The sequence below is a fragment of the Lepidochelys kempii genome, chromosome 3 (genome assembly GCF_965140285.1).
Source record: "Lepidochelys kempii isolate rLepKem1 chromosome 3, rLepKem1.hap1, whole genome shotgun sequence".
Classification (NCBI taxonomy): domain Eukaryota; kingdom Metazoa; phylum Chordata; order Testudines; family Cheloniidae; genus Lepidochelys; species Lepidochelys kempii.
The window spans coordinates 197,045,904-197,071,997 of NC_136382.1; the positions used below are offsets into that span (position 1 = coordinate 197,045,904).

The 26,094-nt window shown below is 39.4% G+C and overlaps 1 protein-coding gene across 12 annotated transcripts in view; it reads right to left on the reverse strand.

The window, feature by feature from the left end:
* EHBP1 (EH domain binding protein 1) overlaps positions 1-26,094 on the reverse strand; it is a 402,075-nt gene that overhangs the window by 97,955 nt on the left and 278,026 nt on the right. For all 12 annotated transcript variants that reach the window (XM_078852347.1, XM_078852346.1, XM_073339539.2 and 9 more), the window contains 2 exons: positions 1,686-1,864; positions 1,007-1,055 (listed from right to left, as the gene is read on the reverse strand). In XM_078852347.1, coding sequence (XP_078708473.1) covers positions 1,007-1,055; positions 1,686-1,864 — 228 coding nt within the window. The remainder of the gene's footprint in view (positions 1-1,006; positions 1,056-1,685; positions 1,865-26,094) is intronic.

Below are 26,094 nucleotides of genomic sequence, written 5' to 3' on the forward strand. Positions count from 1 at the left end.
GTATCCAGAAGACAAGCAATGAATAAAACTGATTTTCAGTTATAATTTTATTATAAGTGAATCAAGTGGAAAATGAGCGTTTTAAAATGTGTCTCTCTCGGGTCAACCCCATGCATCTTATGAAAATTAAAGTTTGTACCTACAGTCTAAGACACTAGCAGCAAGCAGCAGGAGAATGTTTTCTTGTAACTCCTAAACTGAGTTACGCTTAGAACTCCAAAACAACAAGGAGTCTGGTGGTTAGTCTTTAAGGTGCCACCAGACTCCTTGTTGCTTTTGTGGATACAGACTAACATGGCTACCGCCTGATGCTTAGAACTCAGATCACTGAACTTGTTTCAGAACATCCCTTTATAACCTTTATATCAAAAGGGCATTCGATTACCTAATGTAAAAGTGGATTAAAATCCTTGGCCCAGTATACTACCACATAATACTTCATTAATATTTTAGTCTTTTTTTTGAAAAAGGCATGTTTGAGAATATTTTTTTCCTAAATATGGATGTGTAATATAGAAAATATGGCACACGGTACAGCCTAGTTTTATTGACAATGCTGGATAAAAGTGTGTGGGAACTTTTATTTTTTTAAAATATAAAAACTCATAAAACAACATTGATTATGACCAACTCAATGATCTCTTTTAAGGTAATGGACAAGTCTGGAAGCAAGATAATTATAGAACAATAATATTTTGTATTTCTTTTTTAATTAAATGGCTGATTAGAAAAATAGAAATGATCACAAAAACTCTCTCTCTGTTTACATTAATGTAGGCCATACAAATATTAAACTCTAATGCCAGCCTGGCACTTGTTGTGAATGTTAAAGACTATGACAAACTAGAGTCAATAATGCATCCGATTTGAACCACAGGAGGCTGAAAACCTTCTGTGAGCTGCAGTTATGACCTTACAAAACAACCTCTCTTTCCCAAAATTAATAAAAACCTGCAGTGAAGGGAAAATTGAAGCTATGTGGGTTTTTTTTCCTGGCAGTTCTTACCTTTTTGTTGTTCTCTTTAATATCTTGAGGATTCAGGGACTTGTAGTCACTGAGGGGGAAAATGGCACAGTGGGTATGTACAGTATTTGATAAAAGCAGCAGTTTTAAAACAAACTGAATCTAAAAATTTGACATGCAATAATATCCTACAGTAACTAGCAATTTCACAGCAATTCAATCAACAAAACTAATAGCGTGGAAAATTAAATAAATAAATAAATAAACCCCAGCGATTTCATGTTTCATTGCCTGAAGCCTTCCATCTAAAAGAGAAGTTAAGGCAGGGACTAGAGGCCGTCCTTGACAACCAAATTTACCATGAGGTAATCCGTTGTCGTCAATGTACAAAGAGCTACAGGCTTATTTGTCTCATCTCATTTCAACACTAACACAATTTTCATAATCATCCTGAAGTCAGTTTTTTATAAAAGATTAAGAAGAAAAACGTATCATATGAAGGAGAGAAAGGATTGTTTTTGAAGGGAAGAACAAGGGAGGTCATAAAGTTTGGCCATTTGTAAATTACTTTTCCAACAAAGACTGGTGCCCTGTAGAAGAAAATTATGAAATACACAAACATTTCAAGACCTAATAGTGAACAGTGGTTTTACTCTTCTGTACATTTAATTGCAGCACATATATAAAATTGAAGTGTGATGGTATAAATGTTATGACTTACATTAAATCTGGCCTAAAGTTGTGTAATATTGCACAGAAAGATAAACCATTTCTCCATGATGTAGTAAAATTGGTGATTTTCACTCCCCTATAGTTTTTTGTAACTTCTTTGCACCATACAAGCAGTGACTGACTAGCATTTGGCTTTCTCCCCAGAACAGGACTTGGTACTGGGCTTGGCTGGAAAAAAAGAAAAGAGAAAAACATAAAAGAATTTAATGGAAGATGAGAATTAACATTAATTGACCTAACTAGATGATCTGCATCCTTTGATGTCAGTTTAGGTCCTTCAAAGCTGTCAGTTTACAATGACTGTAACTTGCAAAAGACACAAATCATCAGTTATTATCTTCAGTCTTAGCCTTTGGCACTTGCCTCTAAAGGATGTAGATATACAAAATTCTAAACTTATATATGAAATCAGGCCAAGAATTGTACCAATGAAAACACCATGTTCAAGTGCTTAAATACTTAAGGCATACTATTGCACAGTCTGTGTTATGTTACGCACCCTTAAAAAGATTTTCCAAAATGCAGTCATGTAAAAGCATCCCCACAAGCCCTTTCACTTTTAATGAAGACAACATTCTGACTGGATCAAAAGCAAAGTATATCAGGGTCAAAGTTTACCACAATTTGTGATCTACTATTGCAGCACAAAGATCAAAGTCCCCGTGTGTGACATACACTTAATACATTAACCTTGTATACAGTCAAGTGTAAAGTTTGCCGCTGTACGTCTCATGTTCAAATATTTTGTTATATAAAATGTAATGACAGCAAGATATTTTAGTGTCATTTATGAAAGATCACAGCAAAATGACTTTATTATAGCAATTTTCATTTGTTCTCCTATTTCCCTCTGTTTATTTGGAAAAAAGATTCAGAATACAAATGCTGACGCTGGATTAGCTCTGATTTAAGACTAATAATGTTCCTTTTCCAGAGAAATAGTTACAAGGAAACAACATCTGGGATACAATAGATAATTTTAATTTTATATTTATCAAAATGTCCTTAAGTTACTTGAATTTAAAAAAGTAATTACTACGTTTAGTTGATGTTTTCAAGAAAAATACAATTCCCCATCAAAAAGACTTCCCAGTTTAAAATGTTCTTGGGTATAATGAAAGGAGTTAACTTCATTTAACAGGCATAAACCCAAAACTCCAGGATCCTACTGAGAAAAACAGTTGAGCACATTTTAAAAAAAATATAGTGTAATTAAAAAATTATACATATACCAAACATGCCATTTGCTCAGCTTAAGGTTCTGGGCCCTCCAAATTAAAGTAAAAAGGGAGCAAGTCTTTCACTATATCACAGCCACTTAAGTTTAACAAGTAAATCCTCTGTCCGTGCTGCCTGTTTGTGAAAGACCAGTGATGCCCCCACTTGACTAAAGCATGTCAGTGCTAAACAGTTCAAACTGTCAACCTCACACAATCTGATTTATGTTTTTACTAATTGTGGGGAAGGTAATTTACAGTACCTGTAATAGAAATACCATGCAGGTAATTTATCATTTTTATTACTTGTTAGACTAATAAATTGTTATATAAACAAACCTACCTCAGTATCGTATTATTTATATTATTATAGCACACTATAGTTGCACTGCTAATTCAGGGTGCAGAAAATCTACATTTTACTTCAATTTTGTTTTAATGTTCAAATGTATGCGCAGAATAACTGTTCACAAAGGGTTTTTCAATTCAGCTAACAGTTTAACTCGGGGTGAACTAACTGTAGCTCTCCCATTAATGATACGACAAACATTCTCTAGGTTAAATGCACTAACATCCCAACAAATGCTTACAAAATGAGAGAGAAAAAGAGGTAATATCTGACATAATTTCTTAAACTTTGTAAATATGAACACCATGGGCCAGATTCGGATCTGACGGATATCGCTGACTAGAGTCTTCAGTGGAATTACTCCAGGTTCATGCTGATGTAACTGAGATCAGATTCTGGCTTTAGGTCTTTCTCAAATATAGATTATGATGAAAAAAACAAAGTGATAAATTATAGAGTCCCAAGCTTTCGGCATTTGAGTATGAAAAAATGTGTTTAGAGGTCTAAACAGTTATACACTGAAGTAATGTAGATGATAAAATTATGGTAATAACACTGTTATAATGATAAATTGTATGTTAGCGTTTTAAAACTCAGAAATACCTCACCAAACCATACAATATTGACTCACTGTCAAGATATTAGAAACTATTTATTATTGGATTGAACTATAAGGCCTAAATATTACATAGGTAAATTTCACAGGTCTGATGACACTAATATGATTTTAACATTGATAGTGATAGACAGCGTTCTGCACTGTACACTTGTTGCTAAAACTTTCCACACGATAAAATGTTAAATATTCCAGTCAACATCTAGAATCTTTTTGGTCAACATTCAAATGACCTGAAGCAACACTGTCTTTTAAGTGCCTTAATTACAGATATTTAACGTACATTGAACAATTAACTCATTTGATAACTATATTTTATTAAAATAGTTAGAAACGACTACGCCTTTAAATCCATATTCCTGTGGCCAAATCTAACGTTTCAGTATATTCTTTACAAATTAATGTACTATTATCAGATTTAAAATTTGAAATATATATTTCACACATTTCTTGGAAAACTTTCATTAAATTGGAATCACGGGGGGGGGGGGGGGTTGAACTTAAATTTACATTGTCGTTTCTAAAATGATTTCCCACCCCAGCGTAAGACACTAGCATTGTATGCTGTAATTATATAGATTACCCTGTTTCCAGCAAATAAAGAAGAAATTCTATGCCATATTTTGGAGGAGGGTGAAGTGAATGCTGTGATGTATGTATGTCTCTCACACACAACTCTAATCAGAGCTTTCAGTACTTAGTCTGGAATAAAGGCATCCAAATCAGTACATATTGGGGAAAATATGAACAGTAACAGTGAGGAGCATACACTATGAAATTACCTGGGAGTGGGGGGCAAGCTCATTTTAATTATTTAAAACTCTTTTCAACAAACATTTCCTTTCAATAAATAAATGCAATATCAGGAACAGTGGCACATCTCTGGCATGTACTTTGGTCTACAAGATTAACGGGAACACTATTGGTGGAGAAAACGAATACATAATGAGCTTTTTCCTGTTTAACTCTACCCTCCAACATGCACTCACACACAATCAGTTCAAGTTCAAAACTCAAGCTCACTATGCTTATTTTGGAAATACCTGTAAAAAAGCACACACAACCAAAACAGGTTGCTAGAGTTGGTCATAAATCTGCAGCTTGTTGAATCTAGTAAATATTTTGAGCTACAGCAGCAAAATCTTCAAATGTTGCTTTCTTTGATAGAGGACTGAGCAGCAGTTTAATATTAAATGGTATCTTAACATTCCAAGGTATCAGAATAATCATTTTGGCCCAGAACCACAAAGGGACTTGGGCACTGCAGCGCTGAGCATTGCAATGGCTAAGGTTTAGGCACCTTGAAAATCACTAGAATCTACAAACCCATTGTTAGGTATCTCGGATCCCACTACAATGCATGGAGAGGAAACAGACACCTGAGAATGGGACGGCCTAAGATAGTCAATTGGAGATGCTGACAAGAGGTACATGTCTCAAGCCCCGCCCCTCTCCTGGAGCTAGGTGCTTATGTAAGTCCGGGCTGCTCTATTTGCGATCCACAGCTGGGAACCCCGCTCTGGGAGGGGAGGTGCCTTCGGCACCTAATTCATTTCTGGCAAGAGCGGTGGTGGCACACATCTAACTCCACACAAAACAGTCAGTGGAAGGAGGTGGAGGCAGCCCAGTAGCTTGGGTACTTACGCAGAATGTAGGAGACCCTGGTTCGATTCCCCATCTCTGCCTGGTGACAAGAGGAGATTTGAATGTGGGTTCCCCACCTCTCAGGTGTGTGCCCTAACCCACTGGACTGCAGTCATCCTCACTCTTTCTCTGGCCCAATTAATATTTAATAAAAAGTGGAACAGCTTCAACACAAGTGATTGAGGGAGACCCACAGGAGAATATTCCACAGTTCGGTGGTTAGGGGTGTATCCTAACCAATGGGCTAAAGGCTGCAAAGGAAGCCTCTACCTCCTCCCCCAATTGTGTGTGAAATGGAGTGTGCTCACAGAACACCAGATACAAGGCCCTGCAGGCAAGGCAGGCAGGGGAACACCTATCTCCACCTGGTTTGAGGATCATGCTGGGTCTTAGGCATGAGACAGGCATCTCAGCACCTGCCTGAGGCAGCAATGTGCATTCCCCCAGAGGAAGAAACTTAACTACCTAAGGAATTTTTACAGCAAAAATGTAGGTGCCAAGTGAGTTTAGGTACCTACAGAGTCAGGCAGCAGCCAACCGGGGGTACTGTGGATTGCAGTGGCACTTAAATCTGGGACTTAGGCACCTAACTCTGGTATTTAGATGCCTAAGTCCCTTTGTGAATCTTGCCCTTTGCTCTAAGGAATGTGTCATAGAGTGAGCTGGCCCTTTAAGAGGGTTGGGGCTTAGTTACACCTGTGCCAGGCTTAACCTACCTTCCCAGTGAAGGGAGTAAGTCTACGGGTCATGTGATATATGGACATGACTCAGAACCAGGCCTACTGGGAGACATAAAGGACGGCCTGATGACAGTGAGGAATACTCCAGTGAGAGCAGAGCTGGAAGTGAGTGTGCTATTAAAGAATGGGAAGAACAGCCAAAAAAGGGACAGTGAGGAGCCCTAGGCTGAGTAACTCTCCAGAGCTCTTATGCAGAAGGCTTCAGAAAGGAGCCTGGAGGGAGCTTCTGTAATCAGGGTGGTGGCCAGGAAACATGAAGGATTTTATACTAGATTGCTCTAACACAGTCAGCTCTCCCCACTTGGAAATTTCCCTGGTGCAGGGATTCCCCAGGATACATATGACTCATGTAACAGCCTCTATGCTCCTGACATGGGGCCGTACCTAGTGTGCATAGAGCTCTGAATATTTGTGGCTGCTCGACAGTCCCTTAGGAATTGTTGCAGCCCTAGCATGTGTTAGAGGTCTCAAGGGGTGCTCTAGCTAACTCCAGAGGCTGAAACAGTTCGTAGTCACCCCAGAATCCAAGAGCTGCAAAGATGGAATAAAACCGCTTTTGCATTCTCCACACTCCAGAACCCAGACTGCCTGGGCACCTCCTGAAAAATACAGCTGAGAATCTGGGCCACGAGGGTATATTGGCAATTCAGGTCATTTTCTTCACTTTAGTGCTAAGTCACCCAGGAGTGGCCCTAGCAATTTTGCTGGCCAGGGTGGAAAATGTCCCCCCCACCCCTAAATAGTCAGGGGGGTGGGGGATGAGTGGCACAGCAGTTTGGCGTCCCCTGGAAGTTGACAACCAATGTGATTGCCCTGCTCATCCACACCTAGAACCAGCCCTGAAGTCACCAGAACATTACGGTTAGCAAACAAAACACAAAGGCTCTCCTCCTTCCCCTTTTTTGATCAAAAGGTTGGCCAGCTATTAGAGATTCTTACTGTACATAATCTATTTATTGTTACCATTTTCTAAAAATAAATTTTGGGGTTCTTGCTATGTGACAACCCTAATAAAATTTGTCACCTTACATGTCATACAGAAGTAGTCAAAGAGGCCCAGCAAACTCATGAACAAACCATGGTCAAATATTTTACAAAGTATCTTGTAATATCTCTGCTCTCATTTAATTTTCCGTACTCGGGACAGGGAGAAACATGTCCGAACTCCTGCCCTTAAACAGATTATAGGGATTTACACAACTCAGCTGCTTCATAAGACTACTTTTACTTCCCTCATGTGATTAATAGTAAATATAAAAGTAACTTCCAGATTTCTCCAGCATCAGACATTTAAACCTTACACCTCCTGCTCCCTGTTCTTCTGACTGTTATGTGCCTACAGCTATTATGGATATGAAACAAAATATATACTTTATCTTAAAAGGCTTAGTCATAAGCTTTTAATTGTTTTTCAAAAGAAGTGGTATTAAATAGATTTAATTTTATCACAACCAAACTATACAATGTTCAATCATAACCTTAATATTCAGACATCTGCCCAATTTAACATGAGGCTGTGATGTTTGAAGCTGGAGAGATTTGGAAGGTGAGCAGGGGGGTGGAATCCTTAGGCCATGCCTAATGTTGCCTGTCAGTCACGTAAGTGAAATAATTTTCATTCTTATGGATTTTCAGTTGCCAACTAAATGTTTTTGGGGTCAGGAGGTTGGAGAGTGCTTTTTCAAAGCAAGCCTGGGAAAATACAATGAAAGCAGAAATAGTACGGTATATGTGAAGCGTCTGGGATATGATATAAACAACTCTTTGTATCTAGCACAAACAGCACATCCCCTCAATCGAGGAGAGGGGGGAAAAAGGAATCACATATGGCTGAGGATTCTACTCTCTTCCTTTGTAGTCTTCAAAATGATATTGATCTGCAGGAGGGGCAGAAGGCATTGGTTTACAGTACTGTACAGATTAGTGACATGCAGGGAAAATGGGATAGACGGTTAAGAAGGAATTTATTGCAAGGTATATATCCCATCCTAATTTGGCCCTGATTAAGTTGTTGTTGGGTTTTGTGTGCTTCCAGTGAGCCTTCACTCTTGCTGGGATCTAGAGACAATGTACTTCTTCAAGACATAATATGTGTGCTGCTCAGAGTTTAAACTATAGGCTTTATACCCACAAGACTGTATAAGTAGGGGCATAGCGAGCAGATCGAGGGACGTGATCATTCCCCCCTATTCGACATTGGTGAGACGTCACCTGGAGTACTCTGTCCAGTTTTGGGCCCCACACTACTAGAAGGATGTGGATAAATTGGAGAGAGTCCAGCGAAGGGCAACAAAAATGATTAGGGGTCTGGAACACATGACTTATGAGGAGAGGCTGAGGGAGCTGGGATTGTTTAGCCTGCAGAAGAGAAGAATGAGGGGGGATTTGATAGCTGCTTTCAACTACCTGAGAGGGGGTTCCAAAGAGGATGGCTCTAGACTGTTCTCAATGGTAGCAGATGACAGAACGAGGAGTAATGGTCTCAAGTTGCAGTGGGGGAGGTTTAGTTTGGATATTAGGAAAAACTTTTTCACTAGGAGGGTGGTGAAACACTGGAATGCGTTACCTAGGGAGGTAGTGGAATCTCCTTCCTTAGAGGTTTTTAAGGTCAGGCTTGACAAAGCCCTGGCTGGGATGATTTAACTGGGAATTGGTCCTGCTTCGAGCAGGGGGTTGGACTAGAGGACCTTCTGGGGTCCCTTCCAACCCTGATATTCTATGATTCTATGATGAAGACAATCCTCAATGATGACGCATGACATCAAGTAGAGTATATGACAAAACTAAGCAACTGTTGTAACATTCTTTAGCCAAGCCCCTTACTGGTTGTCACTCTCTTTTGCAGAGTCACATCTAAATATTATGTACTGGGAGCTCTATACAGACGGATGCTGTGCAAATAACAGTAATCTCAGGGCACAGGCGCTGGGAATCTTAAACATACTAGCATCTGAATTTACAGTGGAAAAGGAGTGGTGCCACACATTCACGAAGGCCTGACATACTGGGTTGAGGCGTTGTTAGAACACCACTAGCTAGTCCCGGAGTGGGTCTTGCCAGCAGTCCCCACAGTGGCTGATCAGTGCATGTGGTTCCAGGTAAAGTTTGGTGAGGCTTCACGCTTAGGTTAGGGGTGGTTAATTTGGTTCAATACATCATGAATAAAACCAGAGTCCAATCTGATCTGGATGCATTGCTATGCATCCATCTTTATTTTTAGCCAGGCACATGGAAATTTTGCTTTGTCAGATGCATGACATGCATCCTCCCACTACACCTTTTAAAATAGCTGGCTCTTTAAAAAGTTGTGACATACGGTACTTACAGAGGTGGGGCTCGGGAGGGATTACATTTTACTGCATAAGGTGCAATTTGTCTTCAGAGGTTGGAATTATAGAAGGGTTAAAGGCCAGGACACTGATTCTGTGTATTAAAACAAAAAGAGCTTCATATTTTACAGATGAAGGACCAAACTCACTAGCTCTGTACAGGGAAAAGGAGCTTAAACACTGCACCCTGCAGGATTTGCTCCAAGAGAGGGCAAGTACTGTTACTGCCTCACTTCATGGTATTTGACTGAGGACAGCTTTATTTTAGGGCTGGAGCTACACTCCTGTTGGAAGACACTGCTAAGGAAATGCTTTGAATTAGGGAATCCCTGCCCGCTGTGCCTATGTCCCATCCTTCCAGCATTTCCCACTTTCCCCACCTCCCTACTGATGTTGTAGCCACTTTGCTCTACTTCAACACCTTCCACTAGCACTCTCTGCTAGGATTTATGCAGGCCTACTCCGGTGTAGATCCCAGTGAATTGAGACCTTTGTTTTCCCCCTCCTCCATCTGCAATATTTCTTCCTTTACAACTATCTCCATATACCATCACCTGTTCATCTTAGTTTCCCTCATTCAACTGAGAGGTAAGGATTTTGTGTTTGCACTGCTTATCACCATTAGGTTTAATTAGCACCACTCAACCCATCTGAAGATTTAGACAAACTATAACAAGGTTATAACAAGAATCCTAGCACAATGGGCTCCTGGTCCATGACTGACACTCCTAAGTGGTACGATAATACAAACAATAATAATAATGAAGTGACTGTCTGGCTACTGGACAGAAGGAATTTTTTTTCATTATAACAATGACGTCTAAGATCCACGTACCAGCTTCAACCTGCCATTGTCGAGGCTTTTGAAAAGCCTCATGATATGGCGCCTACAAGCTGCAACATTCCTAACATAGCTCTGGGGGGACTTTTGCAGCCATTGCACCCCCAGCTTGACAGACCTGAATGATGATTTTAGAAGACCAATGTGGATGAGCAAGTCAGGGATTTTAAGCACAAACTGGAGAAGATACAGGCAGGAGCAACGTACTAGAAAATGGCAGGTTTTGTTTTGCTAAAGAAAAGTGCACCTCGACATGACTGGAACTTGAGTGTTTTGGTCAACTTTCCCCAGCCATCTGGGGTCCGCCCTACATTATAGACTTGCCTCTCTGGAGCAGGGCCACCTGAGTACCAAACAATCCCTACGGTGAATACACTAAGATGGCACCACTTTCATAAGAGGTGCCAGATTTCCATGTTTATACCACTTCCTCCCAGGAATGCTTCCCTTGCTTTCTTCTAAGTTTTGGGCAGGGTTTTTGATGTAACTTCCTGAGGTTTTTTTTTTTTTAAAGTAAAAATATGTGCAACTATCATAACCTATCCTTCCCTACTGCATGACCAGACTTTGAATCCTAAACATTCATTATTGAAGGACAAATGACTATCACCTAAAATACAGGAATAACTGTATTAGCTGAGAGCAGAAGAAGGTTATGTCCTTAAACCACTAGAGGTGGGTTATCCACACACAAGTAGAACCAGTTTACAGACAGCATAGTTAACGATAAAGAGATGGCAAGCTTCTTCTAAGAGGCAGTGTGGCTAAGTGGATAGACTATGGTTCTACCACCTTAGATAACCAGGTTCTATGAACCTAGCTTGTGTAACCTCTTGCAGTTGTGAATCATTGCTTAAAAATAAGGTTGGAAAATGTATATAATTATTAACCAGTCAGTGGAAGTGAGTTTTAAACTCATGCTTCTTCTGGTTCCTAGTTATTTATAATTTGTAATATGGCAGCCCCTGTAGGGACTGTCAAGGATTGGGGGCCTCATTGTCCTGCTCTCAGCAGATGGGAGAGCTTGTTCCCCATATGGTGCCTTCAGAGGGGAAAAATGGGCTCCTGTAGCCATAGCCTGAGAACTGGGGATGAGGAGAAGCCTGGCCCAACCCACCACTACAGCTGGTCCAGCAGGTTCCCCAGTGCATTGTATGCTGCTGCAGAAATCACTGTATGTGCAGAATTTTTGGCCTTCTGCCAGGGTGAGAATGTTCACGGTTTCTGGCATGTTACCAAAATTAAGCAACACAAGCCACAGATCTAGATGGGAACTGGCAATTTTCGAAGACTTATAATTCTGTTAAATCCAAACTAAACTAGCAAAATACACCTCTCTGGCCCCAAGGTGTACTACTCACACCTTTCAGAGGCCTGCTGCAAACAATGGAGGTGTCAGAGCTCCTCAAAAAAGATCACAAGATTCTTTATAATGGAAAGTGTTAAGCAAACTAAAACACAAACTCCTCCTACAAGTAGTGACTTCTCATGGCACTAACTGAAGCTCCTAAGAAGCTTCTACTTTTCTGTTATACTCATCCCACTTTATTTCCAACAGACATTTATTTTTCATTTTATCAGAGAGTCCTAACATGCTGTATCACATACATTCCATTGTTCTGGAGAGTTCTGATATTATTCCTGTTTTGGACCGCTGCTATTTCATTCATGTTAATTCATAACATAGACATTACTTTCCTAGATTAATTATTTAAGTTTACAGATATTTTAGTCTTTGAAAAACTTTGCTTTTAAATATGCTGGATTTGCATAGGCATAACACCACCAAGTTGAATAATCTTCATGCTGAGGGGCAAGTAAGGGACATCTTTAGGGGTGGCCCTAGTTATCTAGGAAACAGATCCAACCCCTTAGTGGAAGGTCATAAAATGGGAATGGTTTCCACAATCTTGCAGAAGGTGCAATAATCCCTGTGACCTAAGACAAAATATTGTTGTCCTAGAAAGTGTGTGTTAGGATGGATATATATGAATGAGAGTTTAATTGAACTGGGCTGGTTTTAGACTTGCAAACCAGATATTCACTTACTTATTTGAAACTCGTGTATCAGCAGCACATTCCATGTGAACAATATATTCCACAACAATGCTGTGACAAACAATGCACATGAACTGCCTCAGATATATTGCTGAAGTTGATTGGTCTACATAGGACTTTTTAGAAAGTGTTTTTATTAACACCAGGATCTAAATGTAAAATACATGTAGGGACACTGGGTACATTTGTGATGTTCCCAGGAAGCCATTGGCCAAGGTCCCTTGAGGCTGGACGAGCTGGGTTCGGTACAGAGCTAGAGTGAGGGGAGTAAAGGTAGTTTTCAGCAACTTTTACATTCTCCCGATTCTGGGGTCAGCCTGGTCCACAGAGTAAGTTACAGAAGCATGAGGGCTGCTCTGAGAATTCAGGGATCTTCTAGACACACCACCTTACCTCTACCCATGTCTTCTAAACTGTAGGCCTGCAGCAGCTAGGGATGTAAGAACAACTATGGAAAAATCTATGCTACTTGGATAGCCTTAGATCAGGGGTGGGCAAACTTTTTGGCCTGAGGGACACACTGGGTTTCCAAAATTGTATGGAGGGCCGGTTAGGGGAGGCTGTGTCTCCCCAAACAGCCAGGCGTAGCGTGCCCCGGCCCCAGCCTCCTATCCGCACCCCCCCCAGTTTCTCGCTCCCTGATGGCTCCCCTGGGACTCCTGCCCCATCCATCAGCCCCGGCTTCCTTTCCCAACTGCCCTCCACCGCCCCATCTGACCCCCCCCATTCCTGACTGCCCCTCCAGATCCCTGCCCCATCCAACCCCCCTGTTCTCTGCCTTCTGGCTGCCCCAACCCCTATCCACACCTCCGACCCCTGACCACACTCCCGAACTCCCCTGCCCTCTATCCAACACCCCCTGCTCCCTGCCCCCTTACTGCGCCGCCTGGAGCACCGGTGGCTGGCAGCACTACAGCCATGCTGCCCAGAGCACTGGGTCAGGCCGCGGCTCTGCAACTGTGCTGCCCAGCCACCCAGAGCGTTGCACCGCCGGTGCAGCGAGGCTGTGGGGGAGGGGGGACAGCAGGGGAGGGGCCAGGGACTAGCCTCCCGGGCCAGGAGCTCAGGGGCTGAGCAGGAGGGTCCCACGGGCCGGCTGTGGCCTATGGGCCATAGTTTGCCCACCTCTGCCTTAAATAGAGGGAAACCTCAGACAGTCATTTATGCCAGCTTCCTGGATACTTTGTGCCACTGGCAGGGAGAAGCAGATCCATAAACTATATATGTTAAACTTATAACATCAGGCAACAAGATATGGGAAATGGAAGGAAATATACTGATCTATTTTATTTCTTGATCATACATGCTGATTATGTGTGAGAAGCCTCTAGTTTCAGGCAAAGATTTTCTCTTACACATATTGCTTAATGTAGGTCACTAAGCAGGTCTATGCCTGGCAAAATATTATGTAAGTAGAGATGCATACATTGGCATTGTTACAAGTTAAACAAAGACCATATTTGCCAGTAGCACTGCTTTGGAAAACTTGTCCAGTGGAGATTAGGGTGTAAATTGTGTCATCTTTCAAAGCATAGAGATATGTCTGTCTGTCTGAGGGCAAGTCTACACTACAGCATTACATCGGCACAGCTGTGCCACTGTAGTGCATCTGGTGAAGGTGCGCCATGCCGATGGGAGAGCGCTCTCCTGTCAGATAATTACTCCATCTCAGCAAGAAGTGTAAGCTACGTCGTTGGAAGAGTGTCACCCGCAGACAGAGTGTCAGTGTAGACAGAGAGAAATGTGCATCTCTCGGGGAGGAGAAGGGGACTTTTTCACACTCCTGAGCGACATAAGTTAGATCGACCTAACTAGTAGCATAGACCTGCCCTCAGGTATTATACTGCCTCCATTACCATAGTATCGGAACACCTCACAATCTTTAATGTATTGATCAAGGTAAGTGAAGTAGGGAAGTACTATTGGTTCCACATCTGTAAAATGGGGATAACGTACAAAAGGTCAGATTTTCAAAGGCAATTTAATGAAGGTGCCTATTGGGATTTTCAAAAGTGCCTTGCTGCCTATCATCCATTGATTTCAATAGATTGTAATGGTGAACAGGGATCGTGAGTGTTCCTGAGACATGATATTTTTGAAACTTGGAAATGTGTGTGCATTTTGTTTTATTTTACATCACATCTTCTGAATGCTCCTTGGTATTTTAACACACTGCCTAATATAATTTTAAAGAAGCTCAGAAGAGATGAATGTAAAACTTTACACTGAGCTTCAGAACCCAAGTACCTCACTCAGGGCCTGACCCTGAGAGGTTCTGAGCGCCCAGAATTCTGACTTAAACGGGAGTCATAAATGCTCGTTGCTTCTCAAGAGCAGACTGCCACACAGGAAGGCTCCCTCCCCACCCAACATATGTTCTTTATTAGTCATGAGGAAGTTTCAAAATCTAGGTGAGATAAGGAAACTTTCAGTAATGAGATCCTGAGCCTTTCACCTCTAGGTCACAAGTTCAACTCAAGCTCAGGTCAGTCACCAAAAGTTACCATCTGATGGTTATCTGGTGAATTTGGTGGCTTTAGTTCAGTTCCTAGTGGGCGAGTGTTCACTTCATAAAAAACACTGATAGCTGCATCAGCTGGCACTGAGAGTCACTGCAGAGATGAGGAGGACAGAATGAGCTTGAAGACTGAATTATCCTGTCACTGATAAGTCCTTCTAAAGAAGGGCTGGGGCAGTGCTACGCTGCCTGTGAGGTACCCATTGCGGGAATAATCAAGTACTTCATTCATTAACACCTTTCATTAGCAATAAATTCATACCAAAAATTACAACCAAAAAACCAAAACCAAAACAAAAATCAGAGAGCATTTAAATATGATAGAGACAGATTCTGCCATCCTTAATCTTGTTGAGAAGTCCCACTGGGCTGAATGCAACTAATCAAGGAATAAGATATTACTCAACATGGACAATGGTGACAGAATCTGGCCCATAATTTGGGGTTAATACATATGTGCTTTGCATATTTTGCTTTGATTATAATTTTTTAAAATTCATAATTAAAGGTAAAATTAACTTCAATTAAAAATTTCACTCAGATCTTAATTTTCAAGGATGACTCAACTAACAGCTGTGTGGTTAGCAAAGAGATCAAAAAAAAGAATACATGTTCCTCACTCCAAGGAGTCAATGTGCCCTACTTTAAAAGGCCTGACATTTTTGTCCAGGATTTGCCATAACACCCAAATTCGCTTATTGCCAGGAACAGTGAAACTAAAAAAACCAGAACTAACAAGGTTAAATAAAAATGTTGTTTTTTGTTTTAAAAACATATATTTGCCAGTTTTCAAATCACAGTACTTACATCTGCTTGAAAAAATACATACTTAATTGTCATGCTACAAGTTAAATTTGGTGTGGTTATGCTTAAGCACTCAACATGTAAAAGCATGTAAATGAAAAGTTGGCTGTAAAGGAATGGCAAGTATCACTTAAGAAATCAAAATCTTCTTAGGAAAAAACAGGAATTCACTCTTGAGCAAAAGTCACAGAAAAGTTGCAGTAATTGTAAGGTGCTTGCAATTAAGACTTTACACTGCATGCTTATTTTGAAAGTTCTTATTTAAGCAGATCTTGGTAAAAAACCTAATCAAACTGCCATACTTCATTCCCATGTGTTAGCTTGCTAACAACACTGCAAGAGTTGGAAACTGTCAAAATATTTTATAGCTCAATTATAATTGCCATCCAAGTCTAAACATGCAGTAAGTGGGCGTTAGCCATATCTTAGGGGTTGTGAAGGCAATACCCAACAGTGACTTTTCTGTGTTTCAGTTTACATGTGTAAAACTCCATAATAACCCCAAGGGTTTACATTACAAGATTTTGAATGAAATACATATAAGTACATCAACTACAGAGATACAGTATGGTAATTATTTCAACATTTTCAATATGATTGGTGCTTTCCTAACTACAGACCTTGATTGGAAGACTTTTTATCCAGTTTAAATTTCCCCAACGAAAAATATAGTAACAGATGAATACAAAATGAACTCTATGACTAAAAATAAATAAATCAATAAACAGTGGAAGTTTTGTTCAAACACAAGATGTACTGAAACATGGTTTTGATTTTAAGAGATTTTGCAGTAGGATAGAAATACAGATTTTTCTGTCTTTAGCTAATAAAAATTGCAAACAGCCAAAAAAATAAGATTACAAATGCCACTATCATACAGGGACACTAGCAAGTTTTTTTTAAGTGTTTTTAGTATGCATAATTATTGCTCAGCAGAGCATTCTATATGGATGATACAATGTGCTAGGTTCTCTTTTATAGACAATGCTCCATGGAAATTTGTCTTTCTAGCACAGGTATTTCTAATGCCCATATCATTCTGGTATCAAAGTGCTGGTTTTATGGTACATGGTTCATTGCGCCCTTCAAAACTATTAATATCTATCAAATCAGTATGTATTAAAGAACCCTAACACTCCACTCTCAAAACTGACTACCTTACTGACTCCCTATCATTTTACTACTCCCTGGATTAAGATCCTTAAAAGACATTCATGAAAACCCTAATTGACAGGATACAACTGCAAGGAAGTACTACATTCTGACAGTGTCATGTCCACTAAATTGAGATTCTTGGCTATAATGTAAATTAACCACTCTTAAAAGAAAGGCTATAACATGCAAAAAGGTACGTGGTCTTGAGGACAGTGCAACACGCAATACAGAGGATCTGAGTTCAGGACTCCAGATAATTCTCTTGCTCCAATAACACCATGGGCAGAAAGAACTGTAGAGGTAGCTTACTGTGCCCCAGGGGAGACGGGAGCAGTTTGCATCATGATCTGGCAATTCCTTAGACCAACTATAGAGACATATGGGTGGCTCTGGAGGACAGTATGTCCAGCCCTTCTTGGCCAGAAGGCAGCCTATTTGGTGTGGGGGTAAGGTAGATAAGAAGAGGGGTGGGGAATATCAGACTGCTCCCTGAAGAGCCACAGGGGGAAAAAATTGACTAAAATCAACAAACAAAAGCAAGAAATTCAGAGTTAAGCCTTTCACGTCACCTTTAACAAGTCGTATCATGCCTGCGTATTGCAGCACATACAGCACTTATCGCTCACGAATTTTGGACCCCTGCAATATCTTTAACTGCATGCACTCAACAGGATGAGTGGAAGACAGACTCTAAACGCTGTTTAACGTGGGGTTTGTGTGCACGTGCGCATCTTAATACATTTGTAGCAGCACATCTAATTTCCACAGAAGGGGATGAAATTACTATGATGACCTCTTAAATGGGGAAAAAAGAAGGACGAATAAAGGGTTATAAGGGCCTTTGAGAACATATCTCTAGTTATTCGACATCTATGGTAGACAGGAAAACCATCGTTGATACAGGACAAGAAACGGATCTTATGCTTGAAAAAATTTGCTTCTGACGTTTCATTGGGTACAATTCTTGTATGAAAAAATAATAGATTATTTTAAATTACCTGTAGGTTCCAAAGATTGTTATTCCACAGTATACTATGAAAGCTTGACACAGGATGCTAATGAGACACTGACTGAATACACCTATCTTTTGCACCTCAATAGTGGAAGAGTTTTAAGGAAGAGTTTATCTACAGTTGCAAGAAAGTGTAAAGACTACTTAAATAAAAACTCTCATGAGCAGAAAGATGGTTTGACAAAATATACAGTGTGCTTGTTGGTTTCAGTCAATGGCTTGGTTTCTCAATGACATACTGGTTGTTTTCTAATGCATATAAACATTAAAAGAACTTTTGCAACACTTGTCAGTTAATTTCTAGTCTGACAGCACACACTCTGTTATTAACTTTTATAGCTATTTTGCTATAACTTTACAGTGCCCAAAGCCTGAAGGCCTGTAAGTGCCTTGGCAAAGGCAAAAAAAGAACTCGCAAAAGGGCAATATTCCAAATAAACCATATATCTATGCAGAGACAATAACCCCTCCCTTCCAAATTCTGGTCCATTTTTAAATGCCCTACAAACAGGTACACACTGATGCTGAAAATGCAGCAATATGCTGCATCTACATTTTGTTTGGTTAAAACTGGCTATTGTCCCACGAAGAGCCTACTGTACGTAGATTATTCTTGCCAGAAGCAGGAACAATTTGTGCAGGGATCCAAGGATGCAGACTATGTAATGCCTGTTCAGAAGACACATGCCCAGATTTATGTACCACATCTCCAAATCCTTGGTTCTTCTCAGCACCCTTCCCACTGCTCTGGACATGGAGGGAATGTGGAGAGGCCTTTCCATGAGTTTTGAGCCCAGAGTACGGTGAAAAGCTTCCACCCCATACATCTCTTCTGTCCACTGATTTTCTGATCTATGCAAAGGCACACATGGCAGCCAGAATTTGGCCCAATATTTATTTATTTGATTTGTCTGGTGCTTATCCACAGCACAAGGCACATCCCAGCATTTAGAGGGAAATAATTTTAAAGTCAGAAATTTACCAATACAAAATTTTCATTCAATGTTATTAATATCCTGAACATATCATAAGACCTCTCCACTTATGAACCCCAAAATTCTTAAATGCTTATGAGAAAAGATGGGCTTTGAAATATGTTCAGGAATTTAATCATTCTAGCTCCTCGCAGCCTAAGGATGGAAGTGAATTCTAGAGTCTCAGAACCCTCCTGAAAATATCCTGCTCTCATTCATACCGAGTTATTCATTTGAAGAAGAATATCCTGAAGAATATCCTCCCTCTAATTCATACCTAGTTATTCATTTGAAAACATTGTAAATCAAGTTACTATATCTAAACAAGTACGGCACACAGATATTTGAGCAAGGACATCCTGCTGAAGTAAAACCAAACAAACTAATTTTGCTAAAAGCTTGACATTCTTGCTAGAAAAGAATGTAAATACGCTTAAACTGCATTTAAAGTGAAACAAATGTCTGTTCCTTGGAAGCAGTATTTTCTTGTGGGTTTTATTACAACCATGGTAATATTTGATTATTTTAATTGTGTAGAAAGGGTTATGGCTTCAGTTAAAATGATTGGAGCGTTAAAACAATATTTGGTTTGCTGTAGAAAAGCATGTTGATTGGGTTTTGGTCTACACACCTGTGTCTCAGAGCAAAAGATAATCTCAGACTGTTACCAAGTCTTTTTGCTCAGTCACTGATAAAAATCACCACACGCTATGCTGTTAGTACTAAGTGCCATTTGAGTACTTTAAAATGCACCAATTCCTCCTCACTGACCTACAGTGAGGAGGAGGGGAGAGGGAGCTAATAAAGAAAAGCTTCTGTTCACTTTTATCTATCTTCTCAGAGATCTGAAAACACGTTAGCAATTTTTTCCACAAGTGCCCATATTTTAATTAATATTCCTGAGTAAATATGCAGAACTTAATTACTCTCGGAGAGAAAGTACTTTAATTCATTGTAAACTGCTGATTCACCTAATTACTATTAGACTATCCAAACTGTTGGGGTTTTTTCGACTTGTACCCACATAATCAAGGAGCATACGTACAATAAAAACACGTTTCACTTATAATAAAAAATTACCCTCATAATACTTCAGAAGAGAAAAACACAAGGAAACTAATAGAAAAAATGAAAGGAGATTTATTATAAATATGAGGCTATATTTAAAAAACACTTCCAGAGGAAAATGTTTTTAGGTATTGTTTAAAGATGAGAAGGGACAGAGTGAGATGGATGTCAAGGGTCTCTAATTACACTAAAAGCAGAAGACTGAGTGCTTCGGGGAAGGTTATCCTAGCACAGTGTCTAGAATACTATACAATGCACCCCCACAGCCTCAGAGGCAGGTGGGCTTTGGCTGGACTGAGCAGGTAAGAGAGCTATGGCTCCTTTATGGGGTTCCCTCTCCTCATGGAAGCTCAGCTCCCAGTTTGTGAAGCTGGGAAGAGGGAACAGGCATCATCCTAACTGCCTGGCTGGTCAGTGGGGGCAGAAGCTCACTGGCTCTCATGCACCCAAGCCTCTTTCTCCCTGGCCGCGGTGCCGTACATTGCCAGACCAACCGGTCCCATCCTTCTACCCCAGGAATTAGCGTAAAACGGGGTTTGGGGCCTGCTGTGGGCATTGTGCTAGGTGCCTTTTTGGGACTGCAAAGACATTTTCCCCTCACTGCTAGACTGGCCAGAGCAGGGTGGATTTTTCTGCCTTCCCTACAGGAGCCCAGGGAGCCAGTGGGTAGATTAGCAGGTAAGGTTCAACTTGTTACAACTTGGCAGGTGTTCAGTGCAGGTACGAAACCAGAATTGAAAGAGGATTTACAGGAAGACTTCCTCTAAAGAAGCTGGGAAATGGGGTTGTGGCACCTAGTATCTGGTAGAGCGACGGGCTAGGACCAGCTATGGAAGTGGGGGCTGATGGTGGTCCGCCAAGTGATGGAACAGACTATGCACTGCATGAGTTGTTGCTGGAGAGCTCCCAGACAAGTTTTGTTAATAAAATAGTAGCCTAATTCAACCCACACTCCTTGCATCTTGTCTTTCTTCCTGTGTGTTCACACAATGGATGGATGATAAACATACTCACCTCCAACTGAAGTCCAGCATCTTGCAGAACTGGGCTCTACATGCTTATTTATGAACGATTAATGTAGAACACCAATGAATATGTGTGTTCTATTTAATATTCTGACATTACTTGCATTTTATTTTACGTGGTGGCATCTAACTGCAGAATATTGTACCATGTCTGGGATTCAAGTCAACAGCTAATTTCCATTTCTGCAGTGACTTGCCTATACTGCACACCTGATTAAATGATACTGCAACACTGATTTTATGATTTAAACCATTAAATCACTGAGGTCAACAGGACCATTAAAGCTAAGCATGTGAATAAATGTCTGCAGGATCAGGGCCATACCTCCCTACTAGGATTTTTCTATGCTGTAGCTGCTGCAGAGATGTCATGTGATAATGAATGGAGGGGAGCTGGTCTTCACAACCATGGGGTGATGTGGACCATGAGACTGTTTTACTATTAAGATATGGTCTACACTATGAAAAAAATTGAAAACCCTGGTCTACTGTACAAACATGATACTCATACATTTTTATAGTCAGAATGAGACATCAATTTCTCATTTATTTTAGATGTCAGATTGTACAACTGGTCTCAAATTATTAGCAGGAAGTTTGTCTTTAAAATGATTCTTTTAATCAAAAATACAATGGCTAAATACGATTTAATTATCAGTACACAATTGGTATAGTTTTTTCCTTTTGTTAATATTTTCAGCACCTTTCACTTTTCTTCCTAAATAAATGCTACCATTTGTTTTGAGAATGGTTTCCTTATCTCATTTTCTTTTTAAATTGCAAACATTCAGAGAAGCTTTGTTTTATGTTTTAACACATTTTAAAACTGTTGTATTCATTAACCCATTTATATAACGTAAGCCAGTTTACCTATAAAACTTGTCATGTTACCTTTTTTGTTTATACCTAGTAGAAGTTAGTCTGATTTCAGATATTATGATGTTCATTTAGGTCCTGGTCTCACATCCAGTGTAATCATTGGAAGGACTGTATTTGACTTCAATGGGCTTTGGATCAGACTCTTAACTTTCAGGGTGGGCTCTTACCACATTCATTCAATGAAGTTTATTAACTTTTTTTTATACCAGTAATAACATGTTTGCTTTAATTGTTTTGAATTGTCCTATGAATACCCCAGACATCTTCACTAAAGACCCTTCTACTTACTCAGCTGAAGGACACAATCTTGCATGCTTTTTAAAGATGATTTATCCAAATTACACATTAGCTATTTTAAAAATGTGTGTTTTATTCATCACTACAGACTATGATGGATCATTTAGGGGATTAACACAATTATCTACTGAAGTGAAATGCTGCTCTTTTCAGAAAAAAAAAGTAGCTCTAACAGCATTAATTAATGGTTATGCTCAGAATGAATTAAAAACAACCACCAAATGCACGCATTTATAACCTATGAAAATAATTTACTAAACATATGAATCAAAAATAGTGTGCAATTTCCATTTTTATATGGATTAAAATGAATTTAGATCATCAAACATGTGGGTGCCCACAGTACATGACTGGTTACAAATCTTAGATAAGAAACAGGAATGGATTAATCAAGTCTCACTGTATATAAATAAAATGATTACTCAGTACTGTCTATCACAACTTTTCAAAGTGCTTACATTGGCTCAGTTTTTGGGATACAGCTATATGTTTTGTATTGTAGAAATCAAACTGTATTATATAAATAAGCAGGATTTGGAGAAATAACTTCAAATCCAGGAAAAATGCCATTATTCCTATGTCCTGTCCTTCGCTTAATATTTAGCCATACAGATTAAAAAAAAAAAAAACTACTGAAGAAAAAATGTGGATCTAATACCTGCTGTACATAAAGACAGACATAAGTAATTTCTTTTCCAGACACAGAGTGTATATACATAGCTTCTGAAAGGGTAGAATAATAATAAAAAGGATGCAGTGGATCAAAAAATATAGCCTGTCTGATTCCAATAAAATCTGGAGTCACTCTGGCAATTGAGATTGTTTTTCATCTATTTTCTTTTCTCTTCTGCAATTATTTTTTTAAAAAATTGTTGTCTCCCCCACCTTTTTGTCACCACAGACACTCCTTTTAGGCAACTGTGCATCAACAATCCTCCCACGTTCAAAGTCGGCTACATCTGTTGCTCTTTCCCATTGTTGAAAATTCCTGCCTTAATCCTATTTGACTTTATTCATGCAAAGGTCATCCTGAATTCAACAAATGGAGAAGCGATAGCAAGCACACTGTTGAACACGGCTAAAAAATACTGTTGTAGAACATGCAGCTAGTGTGCCGGCACTATCTCAGAAGTACTTGGTTTATTATGCATGCTTCTAGCCCTCAGAGCTGTGTTGCTATATGAATTAGTAACATATTTCCTCTAGCATCTCAGTAATAGAACAATTTCTGACTGCTTTGATTCCTGGTATTTATAAAATAGGCTTGGACTTAACTCAGGCTTGCTGGTGGATGGGCTCCCCCTCCCCCCCCCATGAAATATTTAAACTATTTCATCTCCACTGGAGTTTAGCTTCTGACAGGTATGACTCCCTGGGTTCTCCCTCCCCACCCCTAAAGCTTAGCAGACCTCACACCTCCAGCATACACTATTAACCAATCTTGCTTTAAAAAAACAATAGACGTTAGTTTTAAACAAGTTGAGCAAACTTCACTGTACCACGTCACTTACAAAGCAGGTTGGGAACTCCTAATGCAGGGTTTTTTTACACTCACTCTTTTCCTTAAATAAACATGCACTAGCTCATAACTGAGATTTACTGTCATGGATAACTAGCTGACAACCAATGAAACATTAATAGGAACATTAAATTAATAACCAAAACAAAGTTAACTATCAGATTGATTTATGAAGTTAGAATAACTTTTTTTAATACGTCCATAACTCATCATGACAGAAACGAGAGAGCATTATTCACACACGCTTATTTCCAAGTCTAAAGGTGCCTGCCAACCAAGATGAACCAAGCCCAACTTTCAGGCAATTGAAGAAAACAGACTATTGTTACACTAGTTTCTTACTAAGAGAAAGATTTTCTATTAAGTGTTTTGCTGTTGGCTTAGAAAAGCTTGAATATTTTGCAGAAATTTAACAAGTTAAAAAGAACCCACAACAAAACCTGTTAATATCCAAAAGGTAAACGTTTTGAGAAGATTAGCACATTCAAATTCATTTAAGTGCGCATTAGCTATAAAAGAATACCGGAGACTTTAAAATTTAACAATCGGTAGGTTTATTTGTGTGGCTTTTTAAAGAAGAATATTAGAGAAAAGGATTTTTTTTTGTTTGTATTTACTTTTCTTAGTAGCTCAGTGAACAGTCTCCGGTTTCTTTATTTTTTTTCCCCCAAAACAAATCTTAACTAAACAACAGTAATAATTTGTGCATCATGCATTGAATCAAAGCCTCCTACACACTTTGAAAAGGTTAAAACAAATGGCAAAAACTCTCACATGCCTAGATACATACAAAAGGAGCCACCTACTGGCCTGTCACACAATCATGTGCACTTTTTTCTCTTTCCTTCTGATTGACAAGTCACTCTACAATATTAGGAATAGAGTAAAATAAAACTAAGGTAATAAAATAAAAGGGTTATGCTGGGTAGAAGGATTTTTCAGATTATATATGGAAGTTACCCCAAATATTGTTTTAAGCTAATCAATATCGTTTTTTGCAGGATCTCTACATGCACGTCTCTCTTAAGTGATCAATATTGTTTATATCTAACCCTGCATGTATTCTATTTAAAAGAAAAACAAGGCTTGTGTAATGAAAATGTTCTTAAATCTCAAGAAATCCTGATGTAAAGCTCCTGGAGCTCCCTAAACTCTCCTCCTTGCACTCATCCTTATGGACTAATTCAAAGCCACGTGAAGTGAATGAGAGTCTTTCCTTTGACTTCAGTAGGCTTTGGGTCAGTTTATATAAAATGACACATGCAAAGTTTCATTATGTTGTCAGAATGTGCAGGTGGACAAGTTGGAAAATGTAAGGATTTTTAGTACTTTAAATTTGTTAAATATAAATATCACCATGCATATTTACAAAAAATCCTCCAAAACCCAACACTAATTGTAAAGTATTGGTTCATATTTACAGAATAAATTATACCTTATTTATTTTTGGTTACAGTTTGTATAGCTGTATTTCTGATGGAATTTCAAAGCTGTAATTACATTCCACTCCCCTTTGTTGTGCATAGGGCTGTGTATCTGTTACCTGCCTGGCTTACACCTCTGGCCCAGAGGTGGCTGCTTTTCCTTGGTGCTGTATACTGTTTGTAAAGCACTCAGAGAACTTTTGAGATAATTGCTTTGTAAATGCATTATCAAAACATAGATAAAAAGGTGTATTTTTTCTGTAAAAAGGGAAGTGAATTTTTGACTAAGATGACAAATTCTATTAATATAATAGTTTGAAAATCTGAATCCTATATACAACCGTTTAGATGCAATAAAATATTTTAAATCACTGAAGATTTCTCTATATACATATTTTGCTTTTATATGATGAAAAAGTCTTTAAAGGCCCGATCCTGTGTTCAAGGAAGTCAATGGGAGTGTTTCCGTTAATTTCAATAATAGTTGGATTGTGCCCACAGTGCTGTCATACCCTGAAGAGTAACTAAGAAAATGGCATGATGGGGTTTCATGTTTATCATCCCTCAAATTATTCTGTATCAGACTGGCTCAGTTTGCAATTAAGAAGATGATTTTTCTAGGTGTGAGCCCAGAAGACTTTGCCTGGTAACTGAAAGTAAAGCTCATGCATGGTTACCAGTAATAAAGACTCTGCAGCCAACACAGTGACTGAGCCTACAAACACTTAAGCAAGTAGCACTTACTCAAATGAATGGATCTACTGAAGTCAATATGACTACTCCAGTGAGAAAGGGTGATAACTTGGGAAAATGGTTGGAAGAACTGGGTCCTTATTCCGTTTTTGACGCATCAGCCAGAAACAAATCCATCTTACCCTCTCACAGCTGCATTGGCTTTTAGTAATAAATAACTAAGGCCATGTGTAAAT